At 36.0% G+C, this 23,876-nt stretch overlaps 1 protein-coding gene across 6 annotated transcripts; it reads left to right on the plus strand.

Annotated features, from left to right (window-relative positions):
* Positions 1 to 413: 413 nt before the first annotated feature.
* Positions 414 to 23,873, plus strand: LOC127624044 (centrosomal protein 43-like). Of its 6 annotated transcripts, XM_052098656.1 has the most exons (21): positions 414 to 558; positions 2,723 to 2,776; positions 2,907 to 2,961; positions 3,052 to 3,143; positions 6,363 to 6,500; positions 6,594 to 6,620; positions 7,243 to 7,299; positions 8,218 to 8,288; positions 9,003 to 9,064; positions 9,256 to 9,317; positions 9,418 to 9,498; positions 13,100 to 13,162; positions 14,543 to 14,754; positions 18,556 to 18,624; positions 18,858 to 18,932; positions 19,592 to 19,681; positions 19,811 to 19,929; positions 22,282 to 22,356; positions 22,521 to 22,554; positions 22,657 to 22,729; positions 23,703 to 23,873. In XM_052098656.1, the coding sequence occupies exons 1-21, from the start codon at positions 475 to 477 to the stop codon at positions 23,775 to 23,777; spliced, it is 1,668 nt and encodes a 555-aa protein (XP_051954616.1). In that variant the 5' UTR covers positions 414 to 474; the 3' UTR covers positions 23,778 to 23,873. The 6 variants fall into 6 exon arrangements, with proteins under 6 accessions (XP_051954616.1, XP_051954619.1, XP_051954617.1 ...); XM_052098659.1 differs by lacking the exon at positions 18,858 to 18,932 and having other exon boundaries at positions 23,703 to 23,872; XM_052098657.1 differs by lacking the exon at positions 13,100 to 13,162 and having other exon boundaries at positions 23,703 to 23,871.
* Positions 23,874 to 23,876: the final 3 nt, after the last annotated feature.

The raw sequence follows: 23,876 nt of genomic DNA on the forward strand, positions 1-23,876 counted from the left end.
GAAAGGAATGAGTGGAAGGATGAACAAGTAAAAAAGGGTGAGCAGTTTACAATTAAAAATGTATTAAATCTAGAAAGAAACATAACTCCATTAATGTTACAGTATTTGGGAAGTACAGGTTTGCACAAATGCATAAGTATGTAAGAAATTATTAATATTATCATGATTCTTTTTTTTTTTTTTTTTTTTTCTTCTCTTCTCTCATTTTGTTTTACCCCTCCATGGGGGCTGAGTGTGGGAACGGAGGAGCTGAACACGCAGCGCTGGACTAAGCCTCAGCCTCTATGCGGGTTTAAGAATTAAGGGTGATCGTATGTAGATTGGTGGAGTAAGGTAAATTAGAAGAGTGCAAGTAGATGGCGGTAATGCACTTATATGTCTGCGATCCGCCGTAAAACAACAAGAAGAAGAAGATTGACGAAACAGGGATCCGTTCTAGACACGTCCCAGATGGTCACATGACACAAACTGAAGATGTCTGCGACAGAGGAAGACACGGAACTTAGAGACCTGCTGATCCAAAACTTGGAAAACAGCGGTGTTTTGAATAAAATCAAGGTATTTTTGTCTGCTTTTTTCGTAACACGTTTGAAGTGTTGTAGCGTGTTTAATTGGTTTTCTGAAAATGAACGTTATTTAGCATAGCATGATGGTGCTAAAGTTGTTATGGATAACAAATGCACAACAGCCACTGTTGTGTCAACATTACGTTATAAAAGTTATTTCCACACACAACACTTAAGATAAGACTTCTTCCACTTATACCTTTTACAGTGTAATTGTTTAATTCAGTTGTACTATGTGCATGAAGGTAACCAGCGAAGCAGGCTTTGTTGTAGTTAGCCAAATACTGAAGTCTGGATTCATCTTAAATTTTAGCAAGGTGTGTGTGTGAGAGAGAGAGAGAGAGAGAGAGAGACTCACATGTGTTGAGATCAGTTTATAGTCACCTAGAGGCCTTATTTCATCTAGAATGTGAACCTGTACTTTAGCCTAGTGCTTTGTTGTGATTAACGATGAATGTCATTATTACCATTATATGTGCGTTGGGGAGTTACGGAATACATGAAATGGGATTACGTATTTCAAATACAAAATATAAGTAATTGTATTCCACTACAGTTACAATTTAAATTAGATTAGTTACATTCAAAAAAGTATTTTGATTACTGAAGAGATTACTTTACAATTTATTGTCATTTGTTTCATTTAATATTTAGTCCTTTCAGATGGAAAATATTTATACATATTCATGATGTGATCCAAAGTGCATTTGAACAGTGGTGAAACACTTTCTTATGATGTGTTGTATTCATACAAGCAGACAAAGAAGTTGGGACCAGAAGAAACAGAAATAAACTGTGTAAATTATCAGCTTTATGCTAAGCAAAAAATGCTATTTCTAGCCATTTTACATGCACATGTTACCAGGCAAGATAATTTTTTTCTTTTCACATTGGATTAGGGCTGCACGATTTGGGTAAAATGTCATATTGCGATTATTGAGGTTAAGATTGCGATATAATAAACAAATAGTATCATGAGTCAACTTGCTTGGTTATCAAGGAAAATGCACAAATAGATTACTGATAATGCTGCAATGTGTATTTTTCAACTCAAACATGCAAACTAGCAACAACTATAAATGCACATTGTTTTCAAGTATTCTTACAAAATTAAATAATATCTTTGCATTACTTGTTATTTTCTCAATATTACACCTAAATAAAATGGAACAATAAATAAGAACATACAAATTTTCATGAAAATAAGATTGTCCAAACAAACAGGGACATTCAAGCAGGATGTAACATGTACTTTGAAGAAAATCTTTTGAAAAGTAAACTGGATATAAAAGTGTGGTTCACTCAGTCAAACCACTAAAACTGTTGTCGTGTAATTTATTTATATATATATATATATATATATATATATTGCACACGCATTTTATTGTTGTTGTAATTCTAATGTTATTATTCACATAAGATTGATCTTATAATGATCTCATCAATGATGCTACACGTTGCGGTAAGAGACAAGGATCTCCGTGTTAGAGTGCACATCAGCCTCTTCCTGTCTCGATTCCCACTCAGATTGGGTCTCTTCCGCGACTGGTTGAGCAGCTCTGACTGCACAGAGAATGACCGTTTTGGAGTTTGTGCTTATTTACATATCACGCTCCCGTATTATATTAACTTTAATTATTGATGAAATAAAGACATATCGCCAAGCCGTGATCTGTGTTTCTGTTTTATTTTTTCTGGCCACCAGTTCAGTGTCGGTCTGCTCGTCATCCATCTTCACCTGATTTCCACGCACGCCAAACTGACTGGTCATCTTTATTAGCTGTGTAGAAAATGGGCTGTCACGTCCCCACATGCACTTATTTAATAAAATCGCAGCATTTTGCCAGCATCTAATCGCACCGGCTGACTTCTTGTGAAATACTTGTTTGAAACTTGTGCAAACATACAGAAAGTAGGCGGAAAGCACAAGCACCACATATACAATCCAATAAAAACAGTACTTTACATTATAAACAAGGTACACAGAATTTATTACACAAGTTTGAAAATAAAGTAGACATTTTAGTCAGAGGAAATAAGATCAATTACAGTTTACACAAAATTGCACACTGATTTAGAAGTGAGTTATGAATATGTTTTAATGGAACATTACGGTATATGATGTTGCATTAAAGGTGGGTTTCTCTGATTTCCAGGCAGAGCTACGTGCTGCTGTTTTTCTTGCCCTAGAGGAACAAGACAAAGTAGAGGTAATAAGTGGTTTTATTTTTCGTGTTATTTTTAAATTACATTTTTGGTTTTATTGCATACGAGTTCTTATACTTCTGTGAGATTCTGTGTCATTAAGGTTTATTTTAAGATGTCATCTGTTTTGCATAGAACAAAACCCCTCTTGTGAATGAAAACCTGAAAAAGTCCCTTAATACAAAGGATGGTAAGACGTGTGAAGATTTAGAAAATAATGTTTGTGAATTTTGCCTGGGCAAATTGTGTTTTTAAGTAATGTATCTCACTCTTTGCACAGGACGCTTGGTAGCAGGTCTGATCACTGACTTCCTGCAGGTCTTCAATTTAGACTTCACTGTCGCTGTGTTTCAACCTGAAATTAACACGTATGTAAGTGTTATCGCATTAAATAGTTGAAAAATAGTTCAGTCAAGTGTTTCCCACAGGATTTTTTGAGACTGCGGTGGATTGAACTCACACCCTCTAGGGAGTTTGGGGTCATGCTCCCCCATAAGAACATTTTGTACATTTTAAAGTTAAAAGCATCAATCTGGTGTACTTTGAGAGCAAAATTAAGAGGCTAGATCTATGAAGAACTTTGTGCTCTTGTATACAATGTTGTGCTCTAGTAGTAATTTAATCATAAACTCATTGGTTACTTGTACAGATATGAATGGTGATGACACGGCAAAAATGAGACCGAGTTTAACACAGTTCACAAATGGTCAAAACACTAAATCAACTAGAGCAAACATTTGAGCCAGGGCTTAACATTAAGCATTGTCATGTGCTTGGGTCCGAGTAAAAAAAGTTACTTGGCTGGGGAGAAAAAAGGACATTTAAGTGCTAAAGTAACGTAAAAGTTTTTGTATATTTTTCTAAAATGATGACCGACGATCAACCTTATAGTGTACCTATTCAATCAACTAAATTCTCTGTGACAGAATTGTAAAATGCACTGGGTAGGGGAGGAGATTATTGTCATATGATAATTATTTTATGTCACATATGGTAGTCAAATAATGAAAATCCTCCATCTCCACCATTAACACACTGTGCTCACACTTCTATGGAATGAGATCTACTCTTTCATCACATTATTGCAGCAAGATCTACCATGTACAATAAATGCTATACATTATCGCAATATCAATTTCAGTAGTGAAATTTGATGATTCTCAATTCCAGCTTCAAAACCACAACAAGTAATAACGCTAAGTAATATGTTAATTATGGAAGAATGGTTTCATGTTCTTAAGTAATTATTCAAGACTAGTATACTGTCAGTAATAACAATGAAAAACATTAATGAATAGACATTGATTAAAAATAATAGAAACAAAAATATAAATTAAGAAAATTCAGTGCTTTTTTTTTTAACCGCAGTATCAAAGTAAAAAGTGCAACAAAATCATTACTGGTCTTCATTGAATGATTATAATAGTTTTTAAATAGTTTGTTACATACTCTGCGCACTATATCTAGGGGTTTTAGAGGAGTTACAGGATTGTGGTTTTAAGAGCCATGATCTCCATACACTGCCCAACAGATATATTAATAAAGATTTATTTGGCATAGAAAACAGAAGTATTAAATAACATCTTAAATAAGAAGCATCAAATTCAGGAGGGGGAAAGGCCAAAACAACAAACATAAGAGAGGTCTGCCTAACGGGAGTAAAACCGTAACTAAACTGTTCAAAGAAAAAAACTTGACAACAGAAATGTACACTAACTCCCTGACTGGCCAAAAACAGGAGAAAACCGTGCAATACAAACAGAAATGGCTCCCTACAGCTTCCATAGAAAAGTTAAACATGAACAACTGAACAGTGTTTAAACTGTGCAACAGGTTTAAACATGGGGAAAATCACTAACAATAGTAAATAAATGAAACCATAAATAAGCCACGTTTGGGCTACAACAAGCTTAAAAGTTGGAGTCACCACCATCATCAGTAGTAAGTAATAATAACTGTGAAAGCTTCAACTAATCTTTCCAGCTACTCAATCAACAGAGTACTAAGTAGTACAATGTAGCACTCTATAAAGTACAAAGCAGTACAACAGTGTGCTGGGATAGGATGCAGTGTCAACACACTGAGCTGGGATAGGACGCAGTGTCTACTCACTGAACTGGGATAGGACAAAGAACACCACTCTGGAGAACTCTATGAAGGAAAGGTTCTCCCTCTTTGTGAGTTTCCCCTCTGCTTTTAAGCTGCCTCCCTCCTGATTATTGAGTAGGCTCAGCTGGGAGCAATCAGCAACCTGCTGGAGAGAGTGTGGGAGGAGCAAAAAAGGAAAAACATACCACAGTAACTCCAATCACAATTCTTAGACAATATTCACAACTAGTGACAGTGACAACTATACACAATAACAACAATAAAAATAAATACATCCCTAGATGTGACAAGCTACTAAAGTTACATTTATACTTACAATCTGACATTTTAAATACAAATCAAAATATTTCTCTGCTGTTTACTTTAACTTTAGACATCACTCACTGTGTTTTACATGAATACCTTACAAAGACGGGTATTCTGGCGGAATTTTGAAATGTATTTTACTGTTCTGATACGCATTAGTGCAAGCATTTTTAACATACATTTGTTCAGCACACACACATTTGCCACCTGTCAATCAAACAGGGCGCAGCTGTTATTAGATTGCTTGCAAATTCTAAAGTTACATACTCTTGATTATTTTCAACAGCAGAATAAGAATATGAACTTTCTAATAAGTGACACAGGCCTAAGCTATCACAAATATAGCTGGTTATTTTTTTGTTATTGATGTTTGTGACAGGGCGGAGGGCCGGGTCATGATTTTACCCACCCGGTCCCTTATCAAGCAGGTTCTCGCTGCCTCCTTTCCCTTATATCGCTTTACACTGGTACCAAAAGACACAAAGACACATGGGAGGAACAGCTGCCCATAAGCATTCACTCTCTGTCGCACCACCATCCGCAGTCGACCTTTATCCCTCTCAGAGGCTTAATTAGCCTGATAAGGGACCGGGTGTGTAAAATGATGACCCGGCCCCGCCCTGTCACAATGTTTTAATCAATCTGCTTGTCTGGTCGGGCAAGTAAAATTCTCTTTCACTTGCCCCTTAAAAAACTTGCCCTCTTCCACTTGTTTTGGACAAGCATTAATATCAAGCCCTGTGAGCCATCAAAGGAATGAAGCAAAAGTGGTTACCTGTGTTGAGCTCCTCAGATGCTGAAAATAGTTACGTCGTAAGACGTAATGGTAACATTAGCTAATTGGTTCCAGTGCGCGCGTGTGTGTGTGTGTGTGTGTAAGTTTGAGCATGTGCAAGTACAGCGGGGGGGCTGACTGACTGGGAGTGAGAGATGCTTTGCAGAAGCAATGTTGCAAAACACAATGTGAACGCAAATTAGACTGTGGCGGGCTACACTGGGAAACACTGCAGTCAGAAAATATGTGCATGTGTTTGTGGTTTTTTGAGATTTGAATATGCGATATCCTCTGTGGATGACACATTTTTACTTAATATTTGTAATAATATTGCCTACAATATTGCGGTCTCTTTCATCAGAACCAACATTCTGAGTAATGCAGTGCTATATGTTCTTCAGCTGAATGGACTTGACAGTCGTGAAAGTCTTTTGGAGGAGCTTGGCATCTCTGAATCGGAGGTAAACAGAAACACCCCTCTCCTGCTGGAATTGGTTAAGAGGGGCCGTCATAAGGACAAGACCTCAATTTTCACAGAGGTGATCTTTGATGCTCTTCATTTTAGCTTATCAGCTCTCATCAATGCCATTCTGATTGTGTGACTTTCAAACTCTCTCCTCTACTTTTCTCAGGGAGGCCGAGTGGCATCTTTTCCCAAGGTACTTTACCTTCGGTGGCTGGCTCTGGTTCAGTCCATATTTTATATCTCTAGATCTGCCTGTAACATGTTTTGTGCGCCCACACGTTCAGTAAGTACAGGTAGGGTTTGTGCAGTCTCAGAAGCAGATCCAGTCACAGACTAGATATAGTGCTAACCCACTTAGTTCAGTTGTGGTTGGAGACCACATCTTGGTTTGATTCATATCACTGGTTTACCCACACATCACGAACCCAGGCAAATTATTCAGGTCACACAAGGGAAGGATGTGATCTTCAAGTAGTGTTGCAAAAAAGGTTTTCCTGTTAAGATACTTGTGCAAAACAAGCTTGTCCTACTTGTAGACATTTTTGTCTTTTGTGCGCACTATGTGCATTTGCTTAATCACACCAACTGCCCTGCATGTATTCTATTATGTCAAAGAACTCAAATAAAATACTCTCTTTCATAGTTATACAGTACTTTGATGTAACCTGTTTGTTTTTAAGTGGTCCGCACGACTACCCCCAAAAGGAGTAAATTACATGATAACCAACATGTTTTAAACGATAAATGACATAATGGTAATTTTGTTCAGAATGTAATCTGCAAACATTGTGTTAATGTCTGTGGATTTTGTTTAGGAATTGTTGCCCTGTCAAATTGCTGAAGCCCGCAAAACATTTGACTGTCATGACAAGGTAATTTTTATATATATATATATATATATATATATATATATATATACAGGTGCTGGTCATATAATTAGAATATCATCAAAAAGTTGATTTATTTCAGTAATTCCATTCAAAAAGTGAAACTTGGATAATGTTCATTCCACACAGATTGATATATTTCAAGCTACCAGTACCTGGTTTAAGGACCATGGTATCCCTGTTCTTAATTGGCCAGAAAACTCACCTGACCTTAACCCTTTAGAAAATCTATGGGGTATTGTGAAGAGGAAGATGCGATACGCCAGACCCAACAATGCAGAAGAGCTGAAGGCCACTATCAGAGCAACCTGGGCTCTCATAACACCCGAGCAGTGCCACAGACTGATCGACTCCATGCCACGCCACATTGCTGCAGTAATTCAGGCAAAAGGAGCCCCAACTAAGTATTGAGTGCTGTACATGCTCATACTTTTCATGTTCATACTTTTCAGTTGGCCAACATTTCTAAAAATACTTTTTTTGTATTGGTCTTAAGTAATAGATACTGAATTTGGGATTTTCATTAGTTGTCAGTTTTAATCATCACAATTAAATGAAATAAACATTTGAAATATATCAGTCTGTGTGTAATGAATGAATATAATATCCAAGTTTCACTTTTTGAATGGAATTACTGAAATAAATCAACATTTTGATGATATTCTAATTATATGACCAGCACCTGTATACATAATTTTAATAAGTTGGTTTTTTTTTGTATATTCATTTGTGTATTAGTAATATTTTTGGTTGGTTCTGCAAGTACATTTAATAATCAAAGAATTACAAATATAAAAACAATTAAGTATACAAATGTATAAAATTACAAGACAAAAATCTATATAGTGCATTTCTAAACTGCATCAAAAATATGTGATTTATTTCTTTTGATTGATTTCACAGGACAAAAGTGATGAGATAAATAGGGACGCAGTTATTGCCATTTTCTCTGATCTTTTTCCCCAGTTCAGCAGGTATGTATGGGCACTGTTGACACTGAATGCCATAAACTCTAGGAAAAGTGTGCAATTATTGGTACTGAAACATGCCTTTTATGTAATGTCTGAAAATGTTTGAATCCTTCCACATTGTTGTCATGCTCTCCTGTAATCGGTTATGGCTGTGGTTCTTCTCACTGTGGTCATGGCCTTTCTCATAACTCAGGGAACGGTGTCATTTCTGCATACAAACCACAATAAATTACTCTGGTAACACTTACAACTCCCAACAAGGTTCTATTTGTTAAAACATGTTTGTAAATAAATGCATTAGGTATCATCATGAACTAGCAAGGAACAATATATTTTACAGCATGTGTCAACCTTGGTTAATGTTAATTTATGATAATACAATTTCGTTCATTGTGAGTTCATGCTAGTTTACAATGCATTGACTAGTGTTATCATGTCCAACTTTTAATGTTATCAATGTATTAGTGTGTATATATATAAGACTACCGTGCTGTAAAAGTACTTTTCATTGTTAGTTTGATTGGTTCTGTATTAACTTATTTTAATGAGAACATCCTTATTGTAAAGTGTTACCTTTACTCAATGCAAAGATAGTTGTAAAAGATTAATCAAATGAATAGTAATTCATGTATAATGTTTTAGCCTTCTGTGATTAATTTCTTATGCTTTTATTGAAGAGTCCAAACATCTTACTAATGACTTGTTTTTCTTAAAAAGAAACATGCTGGAAAGTTATGTCAATGAGGAACTCAGAGCTAAAGGCAAGGATGCAAATAGTTGTAAGTATCTTTGATCTTGCTTAATTGGTCACTTTTTTAAGGATATAAATTTGACCAATAAACTGCCATGCTAAAGAAAATATAAATTACAATTGTTGTTTTCTGTAATGCATTCCACAGGCCTTTCTAGCCAATGCCTTGATTCTCAAAAACTCTTATCTCCCTCTCATTTTTCTTGTCTATAACTTTAGCTATGGACTTTCAGGAATTCCTGGGAATGTACAAATGCTTCTTCATGCAGTGTCAAAGTGTGGTGAGCAACCTTGAACACATAGCTTACTGTATATTTGTAGCACTATTGCCTGTTGATTTCTGTAGCACATTAATGTAATGATTTTTTTATGCTTGCATAGGTCACTACTGACTATAGTGAAATCCTTCACTCCTCGAGTAAATCTACTGAAGATAGAATCATATCACCTTCTGCCAGCAAGGTAAGCTCACTTCCTGTGCCTCTTTCTTTGATTATCGCTCTGCATATTTTTCTGTCATACAGTTTCGTCTCTTTTTTTCTGACATTCTCTGGTTTCAAATCTTTGATGTATATCAGTTAATTTGAGTTACTTCCTTGTCAACTTTAATATTTTGTCTTGCACCCAATATAAACAAAGTCATTTTGAAACTGCAGTATGCCGGTGGCTTTTGTAAATCTTAATTTATCGTGGACTAGAACAAAATTCTTGCAAATTAAGACTCCCCTTATTTGTTAATCCAATTTTCATATCATAATTTTATCCTACTCCATACATTTAACTTCAGAACATAATTTGTTACATAAATAGATGTCTGGTCTAGTAACAGTTAGCACTGTGTCCTTGTATGAATTAACTCTAGTTGGTGATACAAATGAAGGCTATAAAATATAGTACATACCGTAATTTCCGGACTATTGAGCGCACTTGAATATAAGCCGCACCCACTGATTTTTTAAAAAAATATTATTTTGAACATAAATAAGCCGCACCTGTCTATAAGCCGCAGGTGCCTACCGGTACATTGAAACAAATTAACTTTACACAGGCTTTAACGAAACACGGCTTGTAACAAAAATAAATAGGCTTTAACGAAACACGGTGTGGCAGCGGGGGCGTGGTCAAGCGCCCGTCCGGGAGAGAAAAGCGGTAAGCTTAGTTTACATCTGAGCTAAATTATGTCTAACACAGGTGTCTAATTTCAGTAAGCATGGGGAGAGCGGCATAAAAAGGCAGCAGCCACAGAGCTGAGAAAGTGACACACGTCAGTCTAGTGTTGGCGCATAGAAAAATTGAGAAACTTTATAAAATTGATTGTAAACATTGCTGTGGCCATTAAAAGCCTTACCTGGAACGTCAAGTGCCCTGCTGAAAACTGTCACACTGGTGCCCGTGTGACAGTTTTCCCAAGAAGGACACGTGAAGCAGGGCACTTGAAACACACGGCTTGTAATAAAACATTTGCAGTAAACAGTAGCCTACCAAGAAAGTCATTGGTCACTATCTTCCTCGTCCTGTGCACTGAAACCACTGAAGTCATCTCCTTCGGTGTCGGAGTTGAATAGCCTCAGATTTAGTTGTCTTTTTGCACTGAGTCAATTCCTCACGCTGCTGTTTCCAACGTCTCCCGTGCAGCAGCTCTATTTCCTTTTCCAACAGCCAGATCAATCGCCTTCAACTTGAAAGCAGCATCATATGCGTTTCTCCATGTCTTTGCCATGGTGAGGGTGACAAAATGACTACCGTAATCAGAATGATGGGAAGTTTGAGCGCGCTCGATTTAATCTAAACAGTAAACAAAAAAGTTGTTTGACCTTAACCCGTTCGGCAATTTCATTGGTCTAATGAAAGCTTCACGCCAAAAAACTGAGCACGTCACAGAAAGTTTTTTTTTTTTTTTTTTTTTTATAAAATCTGAAAGCGGGAAAAATCCATATATTAGCCGCGTCATTGTATAAGCCGCGAGGTTCAAAGCGTCGGAAAAAAGTTGCGGCTTATAGTCCGGAAATTACGGGTACATGCAGTCATTGTAGTTTGAGTGCAGGCATGTGTCTTTGACCTAATGGCGAACAGCTTATTTGATTTTTGACTTATTATTTTGGCTATTTGATTGAACTGATTTTCAAAAAAAATAAGTGAATGAAAAATATTCCAATATTCACCATATAACAGTTATGTACATAATTTCTTTTGCAGATTATGTTTATATTACAGATCATAACATTATGTCGGTAAAACAATAAGCAGTACTTTAACAGCATGTATTCATCTTGGTTAAAGAAAAATGAATCTTTATATATATTTTAATAGTTTTTAACATTTACATTTAAAAGTGGTGTAAAGTTACAATTAGTTCATGCGTAATGAACTACCATGAATTAACATTACTATATATATATATATATATATATATATATATATATATATATATATATATATAATATTAGGGCTGGGCGATAAAACAATATCAATATTTATCGTGATTAAAAAAAACTCCATGATATCGACGATAAGCTTTTGAGTAATTTTTAATATTTAGCCTGTGTTCTACATCTAGACATGCGTGTTGCTAGTTTAGCTTGTCGTATGTTTCCACTGGCGCGTGCTGAGCAAATGTGAGCGAGCGCTTTCAATTCCTTCCTATCGAAGCCGAGCGTCAAGCTTGCACGGTGGCCGCAGCCTCAGACTGTATGAAGTTGCTATTGCTGCAGGTCACCGCGTTCCGGATCCGGACCCCAGATTGATTCCAACTTGACTGCAAGACATCATGACGACGTTTACGCCCTCTCCTCGTCTCTAGTGAGCAGTGCGACAAAACAATAGTGCTGGTTGCATCATATCTGATCTTTCTGCATGTATTCTTGAATATTTTTTTCTAGCACTGAAACGCGCTTCACTGATGCCCTGTCCCGGGCCGCACCCGCATCCTCTTTTCCTCACATGTGCGTAAACATGAGGTGCGTGTTTCCAGAGTGCCTTTAGACCATAACGTTTTTTCTTTCAAAATTTAGTTTTATTAATCAGCATGTTCCAAGCCTGTAATAATAAACAAATAGATTTCTGTTCTAATTTTGTGAAATTATTCAGATGTTATCATCTCTGACAAGGATGAAAGACAAAACAATTACTAGTTTGTAGCCTAGTCTTTCTCACTTTAATGCAAATAGAAAAATGGTCCATTCAGACTTTTACATTTACAAAAGTTTCACACTGGAGATACCCCTGAACCCCCATACAGTATCATTCCACAGTCACAAGGGCTTCTATGACCTCATACTTATATCTGTATGTAAAGAAATATGAAAAAAAATTTAATGTAAAAAATATATATATACTGTCATTATGATTCAGAATGAACAGATCATCTTATAACATTCATATCCAACTGTACTCAATTGATAAACTCTATAAAATATTGTAATATTTTCATAAAAGATCCCTCAGACACCACTGCATTGGCTGTGTCTGGGCCCCCAATGCAGTTTTGTAAAGACTATTTAGACTGTTTAGGATTTAGTTTTCTCTTCTTTTTTGGGAAATTCAAAAACATTTGCTAATGTGATTGAATATTGTGATAAATATCGATATCGAATGATATGAAAAAGAATATCGTGATAAAATGTTTTGCCATATCGCCCAGAACTAATAAATATACATATATATAAATTGACATGAACTAAGATTTTTTAAAGCTGTAAATAATTTTTTTGATTATTGTTAATTAATCTTATCATAGAGAACCTTATTGTAAAGTGTTACCATTATGTTAAGTTCAAACATATAATACATTTAAATTTACTTTGACCAAAATTGCTTGGAGCTAATGTCGGAGAATCCTCTGGGGAATGTTATTTAATGCGTCATATCAACGTCTTCCCAAATGTTTTATTATTTGTGCATGCAGTCATTGTTTTTGTGTGTGTGTTTGTATTCTTGCAACAATTTATCCCTTACATTTTTTTGTGTTTTCCAATCCATCCATATCCATGTATGGTGATCTAGTAAGGGCAGTATGTCAGTTTTGTATAATGAGGAAGGCTGATAGCTGTGTTCTGGTACTCAGATACCCAGGTATAAAGGATTTGTTAAGCACAGTTCAGCGCAGGAAGAGAAGGCTGACCCAAAGGTAATGCACATGTGCTGCAGCTCAGATACAGAAGCTTCTTATCAGCTCAACCATGTGGCTTCCTTATAAATAATTCATACACAGGTGGTGTATGCACACATTTGCCTCTTACCATAAGTAACTACATCTAGCATGCTAAAATGTAAGATTTATGTTCATCCCCAATATAGTCATCTCGTGAGAAATTATTATCTAGATTGAAAATAACTTCATCAGGGCAGATGCCATATTTAATTTGATGCAAATAAAAACAAGGCTTTGAGCGATTGAATACATTCAATACAGTCTGTCACATCTAATTATTTTTATTTTGGGAAGACGTATATTGTCAATGTGTCATAAGACGCATGATCAACACCAACCCATTGAACTGACTGTAATTCTATTAATCACAGACTCATTTTCCATTGACCTAAAATTCCATACAACAACGCATTGATTATGGTCCATTGAGGAATATGACTCCCATACTAAAGACAAAATTATAGCTTTGTAGTCAAGAGGAACATGCTAATCTAATGGAGCCCCTTGTATATCTAATGGTGCTAAACACAGCCCATGGTTGAATTGGAATAATCTTGCCATTAGCACTTGATTTAGTAGATTGGCTACCACAGAGCAGATTTAAGATGGCACAATATAAAATAAAAGAAAAGTTTTTTTAAGGAGAATAGCACTGACTAGACTTCTGCTAATCACCCAATACAATTGTGCAAATAAATCTATTACCACTCGTAACTAACCCACAGTGGCTTTTTCTGAAATCTTTCAACCAGTTTCAGTGCATGTCAACTTTTAACCAGTTGCTTTTGGATATGCACACTAATACTGAAACATTTCATCTCAAGTAAAGCCTCTCTTTTAAATTGTCAGATAAAAAGGAAGGCTATTTTGCTATACATGATTTGTGATAATTGGGTTGAATGACACAACATTTTACTCAGATATGTAAAAGTCATGTGGGCAAGTATCAGAATAGGCTATAATCAGAATATAACAACCCACTCTTCTTGTAACTTATGTCACATTCTTATCTTTTAATGATCTATTCATAGGAAGTCCCAAATCAAAGGCACATTTTACTTGAGAATGTCATGTTTTAACACCACTCTGGTCAAAGGGAGCTTACTATTCTTACTGTATCTTCACGCTCATTTTTAAACCACTTCTCTTACCCACAGTCCTCAGCTTATAATGTGCCATAGGACCGTTGGTTACAATCTGAATCGTAAAAGTGATATAACCAGCAGTTATGCAACATGAACCCAGTATATGTTGCTCAGTGTTTATGTTGATCGCAGTCATACCAGATGAAATCTTTAGCTTGTGATCTGTAGTATGTTTAGAAAGTATGTCTCTGATATTTTGACCTTCCCATAGACTGCGGACAGGAGACATGGTGAAACACTGGGGATTCATAAGAGCAGAGGGTCTGTTCAAGTGCTTGATGGGTCAGAAAAAGGATTGGATGATTGGAGGAGTGCTCCCACCCCACTGAGGAGAGCACTGGATCTTGGAATGGAGGATGAGGATGAGGAAGGAGACTCATTCTTTGATGATCCTCTTCCTAAACCTCAAAAGACCTATGGCTGGTAAGTATACCTTTTTAGTAGAAATCCATGCAAGCATCTATCGTTAATCATTAAATGCTAGACAAGTAGTAGACTTCTTAGGGGGCATTAACATTTGTGATTGGTATTTTCAACTGATTTAGTTAAGTACACTAACCCACAAAAAAACAAGTAATCGGTTACTCGTAAATGAAACCGTATGTTAAAAATCACACGTATGACATGTACATTAAATTAATATTTAGTTTTATTCCCAAACGTTATCAAAAACCATTTCAAAATAAGATAACTTTAACAAAATATATTTTTCTTTTGGGGAAAAATTAAATGAACAATATGCATTAATAAAAATAGATAGAAAATGTATAACAGCAAAAACCTATGCATTCACCCAGAGCATAAATAAAAACCAATACTGACCGCTTTAGGGTAATGACCCTCGTTAATACATTTTGAGTCTACATGAAGGCCATCACATGTTTATCATTTCACATGTTATTATTTAAAATAACAAGTGGTGAATGTTTGCCTTTCATAAAATGTTCTCTGCTACTGCTCAGAGATTTAACACACACATGCTGGTCTAATAAGCTTCATAGTTCCTCGTATCTTTACACCAATAAAAGCTGATCCTCTTCAGTTGGTTTGCATGACTCAGACATGAACCGAATACAAATGGAATCGAATTCAATTAGAATCAAATTATTACAAGCATTTGCCACACTTGGCTTTGTTTTCTAAAGCACATGCCATGTTATTGTTTGGAGTGGTGGTGGCGTAGTGGACTAAAGCACATAACTGGTAATCAGAAGGTTGCTGGTTCGATCCCTACAGCCACCACCATTGTGTCCTTGAGCAAGACACTTAATCCAGGTTGCTCCAGGGCGATTTTCCCTGTAATAAGTGCATCTTCCAAATGCATAAATGTAAATGTTATCTTCTCTCATCTAAAGGCTGATTTATACTTCTGCATTGAACCTAGGGCGTAGGCTCCGAATAGTGGCCAACGCATTGGTTTGCATTTATAGTTCTGCGTGGGTGTGTCTGCGTCATTCTGTGAGTACACAGCCAAAATCAAGTTATTGATGTGCATTGATAATATTATTAGCAGTTTAATATTTGGTTGCGTATTATGTCTGAAACACACAGAAATATTTCAGTTCTAACCAATTCTTGAACTTTATATTGGATTTCTTCAACTTTAATCCTTTAATTTTGAACATCAGGACACTGATCCGACAAGGTTAAAAAAAAATAAAAAATCACAAGCAGGTACAACAATAATAACAAGAAATTTGCTACATCTACAGTAGTCAGATGATTATTACTAAAAAAATATATATATATATGTTTTTGTTATTTTATGAAATTAAATTGTAATAATTTGTAATGATTATTGTGCAGGTTAACACTTCATATATGCATTCAGTTATTTGTTGCATTTGTTATTTACTTTAATTTTCAGCAGGTATTGTTTAGAATTATCTTATTTGTCATTTTTTTTTTATTGTCATTTTGTCCAATACTGTCCATTTTCTGCCACTGTTTCACTGGCAAATTCCTGCAAACCAAAAGCCATGCACTTTGTAAACCCTATTTAGTACTATGTTTTACAGATTACACATATTATTAGTAGTATCAAAAACATTGTTGACCCACTGCGCTGCACTTAGGCAAATTAACAAACAGTTGGCACATCGTAATGTTGAGCGAGTGCTTAAATCCGTTTGCTGTATTTGTGAATGTGACAGAAAGAATAAACATAACTTTAGACTACCTAGTCATTACAAATCATGTAACACTACATTGAATCTGGTGTTTTTATGAAATGGGGACTATAATTTACTGTATTTCCACTTACATTCATCTTTGCAAATTCCGTGGGATGGTGCTCACGGAGATGGTGCCTAAGGTTTGAAGTGTACTTTTTTGTGACAAACTGGTTGTTGGTTTGTGGTTAATGGTTACAGTCTGGGTAACCATCAACATTGATTGTGCCTCGTGGGTCTTTTACATAACCAAATTAATCCCAGACTCTGCTTTGGTGGCAGAAATTTTAAATCCTTTATTTGATGTTGTATAAATGTCACCGATTCTGTCTTAATTAAACGGTTTTGGATTTTAGAAAAGTTCTGAAAAATCTGTCTTTATATTTATGCAATACCACCAGTGAGAAGATTTCAACGGAGAAGATTTAAAACCGAGGTTTATTGTGAAACCATGAAACTGCTAGATCCCTATTCATGAAAAACAAACAGAATATAAAAACAGCAGTCACTCCTGATTGAGACAATTGCTTTAATGGTCACAAGCCTAAAAATGTATAATAATAAATTTGGATAAAATGCAACACTACATCAGATATCCTTGTTATCATTCTGGGCTACAGTCTGTGGTTACAAAGTTGACCAATCACAGCTGTTGTGGTCTATGTCAGCACGACACGCAGTTCAATTTTTGAAGAGGTGCACATCATGCTGTGGCGTAGACTATGCTGTAACCTATGCCGTAGGTTTGACACGGAACTATAAATCGGCCTTAACATCTCGACGACACATCCCAGCGCCCCAGTGGATACAATTGTAACTGCGAGATTTTGTGAGAGATTCTGAGGGAAATTACAGTGTAATTCAGAGTTGCTCATGGCAGGCAAATGCATAAAGTAACATTTTTTTGTGATATTATAGTGTTTTTAAAACTCGAGTAGCTGGTTAAGAACGATTACCCGTACACATCACAAGTCCACACTGAAATCATTTTTAAAGGAAAAAGTGTCTGGAAGTCATGAATTTTCAGTGAGAGTTTGTGATTTTGAGACCATATAAGTCAGTTTGATGCAACAAAGTTGAGCAGAGTTCAACAATGCAGCAGTTACCAATGGATGTGCAGACATTACATTTCCCGTGATCCGCAGTCTGATATAGTTGTATATTTTAGAGGAATAGGAATGCGTCAACTTCTTTTTGAGAGTGTGGGAAGAGCTATTTAAGTTTTGAAATTAAGCGGGAATACAGCAAATTGGATTTCCGAATGCATTTACATTTATGCATTTGGCAGACGCTTTTATCCAAAGCGACTTACAGTGCAATTATTACAGGGACAATCCCCCCAGAGCAACCTGGAGTTAAGTGCCTTGCTCAAGGGCACAATGGTGGTGGCCATGGGGTTCGAACCAACGACCTTCTGATTAACAGCCCTGTGCTTTAGCCACAGCTAGTCCTTTTCAATGGATGTCCAAGTGTGATGCAGCAAAAGGTTAAATGTTCTCAACTTTTGGTCGCATGATGGAGGATTTTCGCAAACCCTTACATTTTCCAACCTTCTGACGCACCGTCCCCATTAAAATTAGTGCATTCACAGCATTTTCTAATGCAATGTACAAGCTTGTGTGTAGGTGCCCTTAATCGGTGTCAGTGTGAATGTCCCATCACTCTTTATTTGTCAGGATTCTGGTTTGACTCGTTGTGGGAGCAGATTTTGACTCAGAGTTTTGAACAAAGACAGATTCTATGCCCACATATGCTACTGAGACTGAAAAGGCAAATAAAAACGAAATTATCTAAACCACCAGACCTTTGATTGTAATTTCAGAAACATTGTGATCTATTTTCATATCTTTGTATTTTTGGTGTTAAAGTTTTACTGTTTAAATATAGGGCCCCACCCTTCAGTCACAAACATTAACAAACCCAGAATAACTTATCTGATCTCAGATATGCTATAGAGAAGTAATTATTTTGTGTCACCAGCCATTTTGACTTGTATCTTCTCTTTTTTTTTTTTTTTTTCATGGTTTTCCCTTAATGCGGCATGTGAGAACAGTAGTTTACCTTCTGCAGATAAGCCTTATTCAGGGCAGAGGCATTCTGAAAAAAGCAGTAGTCAGAAAGAGTAAGTACCTCTCTGCTTTCTCAGGGTATTCACTTTTTATTTTTACTGTAATTCAGTAAGTTTGAGTCTGATCTTTCCTTAGAATAGAGCTCCATTTTCACAAGCAAAGATCTATCTACTATGTTGCACCTTGTCCCTATTTTGCTTTTTGTTCCTTCCGCTCTACTTCTCTCTTTCTGTCACTGTGTCTGTGAACTGTCTGTGACCCCTCCACCCCCACCCCTCATGAGAAGTCACCACTGGCAGAGGGAAGGAAGCCTGCCAGGGCGATCCTTATCCCAAATGAAGAGGGGCACTAGCCTCAATGAGTGAGTGTGCATGGAGTAATCACGCTGCCATTTAAGCCCACTGGAGCCATTGAACACATGGGTACAAAATCAGCCTGTTATACCCGTTACAGCTGTTGGTAGACTCATCGATACTGAATTCATACCATAATGCCATAAAATGGTTCTAAATTCAGCAACCTGAACCGAAAGGACAGGAGAAGTGCAGTGATTGTTTGACATCATGCCTTTTTTTTAACAGTTACCTTTTTACTTTTACTTTCTGCTCTGCATGTTTTGTAGGTACAGGTTTGCTCATAAGTTTAAATACCCTGTCAGAATCTGCAAGATGTTTTGTAATTTAAAAAAAAAAAAAAAAGAGCGTTCATAAACTTTTTTTTTTAATTTTTTAATTTTTTATTTTTTTTTATATATATACATTTGATAAAGCTTTTTTATTATTTTGTCTTGTGGAACATACTTAAATATCAGTTATGCAGCTTCTTCATAGTAATAGCTAATACAGAATTTTGCTCATTCTTTATATATATATATATATATATGAAAGTTAAACATCTTTTTCAAGGGGTTTGTAAATTTATGAGCTGGACTGTATCTCTCTCTCTTAATGTGTCTCACTGACTATGTTCTTCTGGGTGTTTTCTTGTGTGTATATATGCTCTTACTCTGTCTGGCCTCAGCCTGTCTGCTATAGTCAGTGATAAAGAGGGTGATACAGAGGACATGCTTTCTGATTGTCATAACAGGCCCAGCCCTGACTCTGAACCCAGGTGAGCTGGGCCTTTTCTTGTCCCCCCCCCCCCTCCCCCCCTTCCTTTGCTTATTATATGGCTGTCAACTGGCTTCATAAAGTGCATTCGGTCTTGCTGAGAACCTCATCCTCATAATTTTTTTTCCAGGAGCGACCGCTTGGGCAGCATTTCAGGGAAGGCACTCTCAGCAGGCGTACATTTGAAGAGCACAGGAGGATCTATCTCTGTCGAAAGCAGCCAAAGGGATCATGTGTCCAACAAGAATGGTAACACTCCATTTGTATCTACATTGAGCAGATTTGCTTGTGTACTGTATATACAGGGTTCCTGAGGTCATTCAAAACCTGGGCATATCAGAGAGTTTTAAAATTGTTATTTCCAGACCTGGTAATGATTCAAATCCTAGTCATGGAAATATCTATATTCATAAATTTTCTATATATGCTTTGCCATAAAATAGTGAATAGGCTTGAATAATGTTTATTCTATTTATTAAATTTTTTTGTAATGGTTAGTCCTACTAATCACATACAACTGGAAAAGTAACAAACAGGCTTCCCACAGTCTTGGAAAAATTTGGAAATGTATGTTTTCCAGGCCTGGGAGGTAATAGAAATTTAATAAGATCTTAAAAGTCTCACTAGTAAAAATTCTATAGTAAATATTAGTTTTCCTAGTTAAGAAATTGCTCTTGGGTAGAGCTTGTGTGAAGTAATGTCCGATTGGTGATTTTGATTTGTTCTTTTGAGATCTTGTCAATGAATGGTTAGGGCCTCGTTTCCAAAAAGCATCGAAAGCGTAAGTAGATTATAGAATTTATCTTTTTTTGTAGCCCACTTCCCAAAGCCATTGTAACTCAAGTAGAACTTGGAAATACTTGTGAATTTGCAATTTCTTTGGAGTAATTATACAGAGCTAAGAGCATTGTAAGGACATAGAATAAAACAGACACTTGTAGGACAATCGATAAATTACACCTAATACAATTAAATACTTGGAAATAAACTTTATGCTCAGACTTTAATATCAGGATACATGTTTTATATTTACTTTAACCGACATGGCTAATAATAAATAGAAATGCATTAAAGGGTTAATATTTGATGAAAACATTTTATGGTTATTTAAGTTATTTGTGGACAAGTTGATAACAATGAAGTGTGGAATGGTTGTGGCAGAGAACTGTAAAAAAAAAAAATATTGGAGAGAGAGAAGGGAAAAAAAGTAAACGACTTGCTGCCATGCATGAATATCGTCCGTATATTGGCTCCTCATCCTCCTCTCTTAATGCCCCGATAAATTTCCAGGGAAGTTCTTCTTTTTTTTTTTTTTAGGAGTAAATAGTTCAACGGTATACTGTTTCCAAACATTCAAAAACCTGCCACACTGCTGTGGGAGGCGTTTAGAAGTACATTTAAATATGAGGGTGCTCAGTAAAGCCAAACAAATGTGACATTAAAATGTGTTCTCAATTAATTTATGCCTCATTCTATGAATGGAATTCACATGAGGTCAGTAAATAAGCTGTTTTAACTACTCCATGATGATTTAAAGTAATATAAATGGAGAAGAAATTTTTAATTTGTCTGGTTTACATTATGAATTCATGACTCTAATGCACTAACGGCCATAATATGCACCGGTTAAACTCTGTTCTTGTTATTTATGATGAAACTGATGCAACTGCAAATATGAGTGTATAAAAGTGTTAATGTGCAGATAAAAGATTCCGCCCCCATTTGGAGGTCTCCGGCCTGCAGATATACCTACTTGATATTTTGTTCTAAATTACATCACACACACCCGGTCATTCTTCGATTTCGTAGGAAGTAACCCGCACCTTTTGGAAGTAAAGAGCAGAACTCCCTTTGAGTGGTGAATATCGCTAAAGCATATCTTCCACATATCTTCTTATTTTGCACACCGCAATAATTGTGACCATTATATTCAATTAATGATTGTCATTGGAAGTATCGTACACAGGGCCTTCTCTGTCTTCATTGATCCTGGAAGCTTTAATTTAGACCCACAGAGCAATTTGTGAAGAAGAAATATTGCAAAGGCACACCTGATGACCGAAGCAGTGATTGTTTAAAATAAATAAAATGTTACGCAAAAATTATTGCAAAACAAGATGGTTTAAATTAGGTTGTACATTTAAAAACATGTCTTTAAATGTTTTTAGCGAGGTAAATTACAAACATTTATAAAGTTACGCACAAATATAATGAATACAATGATGAACAGCATTAACAGCGGTCACATTTCAGCACTTCTTATATACAGACAGTGACTCTCACTCATTCATGTCAAGTGCAGTTTTGGGAAACGCACATAAAAATAGCGAATGTTCGTAAAATCGCTCTTAAGACCAATTGCTATTATGAAACGAGTCCCAGACCGGTTCCTATGATGTGAACCAATGATTAATTTGCAAAATGGCCTGAATACAATTTTTATTAAAAAAAAAAATCCCCATCTAGTAATCACAAATGACTGAAAAGTTCATGGAAAAATCATGGAAATTAATTAATCAAAAAGTTTGGGAACTCTGAATGATGATGTACTAGGAACCCATAATATGTTTGATTATCTTTGCTCTTTGATTATATTCTCAGGTACCTCTAGTTCTAAAGATAAAGGGGTCAAAGATTTTCAAGCAGAAAATGAGAAATCCAGATCCCCTTTGCTAGGTAGGAACTCTTTCCACAACATCTTGTCAAAATCTTGAAGAGTTGTCTGTCCCTCGTCAATATTCATTATTGTCGTTTTCCAAAAACCTGAACCATGTAATTAAACAAACTTTCTTACTGTTGCATGTCTTATTTGTCCTTTTCAAACAATGCTCTGTGCACAGATGAAGATCTTGACTATGACGATGACTTCAACAGGTAAAGAACAAGCCATTCTGATGTTTCATTTGTTCTGTGTTATTCCACCCAGTCTGAATCCTGATGAAGTGTTTCTTTGTGTTATTTGTCATTTCTCTTCAGTCATCGCTCTGAAGTGAGCATCGATGAGGAAATTGAGGAGGTCTCAATAGAGGGGCCTGACATTAGCGAAAAGGTATTGCTTTCTCCTTCCTTAAAGATGTGCTGACATCTAGAACTTTCTGACTCATTTAGAATCATTTTTAAATTGGGTCAAAATGTCCCACAAGACCAAAGGAAGTGTTAAAACGGACATAAGTAAATCCACTTTTATAGACCTTTTTCACAGATTGTCATGACTAGTGTCTGCCTTATTTATCAGCGTAAATCTCGCAATTCATTTTATATTATACATTTTTTAAATAATGAGTGTAAATGTATAACATTATGCTTTTGTTATATTATCCTGGAATTTGTTTTAAAATACAAATTACCACAGCTGTGGGGGTTTCGATTACAGCTGCTGAGAGTGAGACTGTAAATTTGGCATCTTCTCCCATTTTAGTCTTTATCCACCACTCAATTTTTTTCCTCTTCTGGAAAGTCATTCAACCATAATAGTGGATTTTTTTTCTTTTGGTCTTCTTTTGGAGCAAATGGGTAAATGAAAATAATATTTGCTGTGATCTCCCATTTGCCGCTGTTGAAGTTTACCCTGCAAACTTTTACTTCCACGTTCCAAAACCCGGAGTGTGGAAAAGGTCTATTGTGTAAAAATAATTACTTTCATAATTATCCTTGCAATACTTTACTAAAATGTATTTATGTTTATAGTGTCCCAGTAATTTTCTTCTGTTTGAAAAAGGCCAAATGCCAAAAGAGTAGCCCCATGGATAGGACTGTATTATGAATAAAGGAAGTGAGAGTGGCATGTTAGGTAAAAGGCAAAGATGGGTATTTAAAGTGGCCCAATGAGCAGCAAGATAAAGTGATTTAAAGGACCAAGACGTAAACCATCATTCTGACCTGGACATCTTTATAACAACCCCACCTTCAGTTTAATCTCAATGTTTTGATTTAGGACTATAAAGAAAAGCATTATCCAGCTCAGACCTTGTCACAGTTTCAAATTTGTATGATTTCAGTGGTGTTCCCTTTCTCTTTCCTAGTTTGATGAAACCACTCAGGATGTGAGCGTCTCGCAGATAAGCTTGGGTGCCGACTACATGGAAGATGTTGCGTGACCTCTAACCCATGTCAGTCCTTATTTGGTACTTAATGTATTTATGGATTTAATTGTTGACATAATAAAAAAAAATGTGATTATTGACTACTCTTCATGT

The sequence above is a fragment of the Xyrauchen texanus genome, chromosome 30 (genome assembly GCF_025860055.1).
Source record: "Xyrauchen texanus isolate HMW12.3.18 chromosome 30, RBS_HiC_50CHRs, whole genome shotgun sequence".
Taxonomy (NCBI): Eukaryota; Metazoa; Chordata; class Actinopteri; order Cypriniformes; family Catostomidae; genus Xyrauchen; species Xyrauchen texanus.

What these genes read in the sequence shown, in the direction of transcription:
- LOC127624044 (XM_052098656.1), top strand. Translation starts at nt 475, where the DNA reads ATGTCTGCGACAGAGGAAGACACGGAACTTAGAGACCTGCTGATCCAA. An exon ending in GTGTTTTGAATAAAATCAAG is followed by an intron (nt 559 to 2,722) that starts GTATTTTTGTCT and finishes TCTGATTTCCAG; the next exon opens with GCAGAGCTACGTGCTGCTGT. An exon ending in AGACCTCAATTTTCACAGAG is followed by an intron (nt 6,501 to 6,593) that starts GTGATCTTTGAT and finishes TACTTTTCTCAG; the next exon opens with GGAGGCCGAGTGGCATCTTT.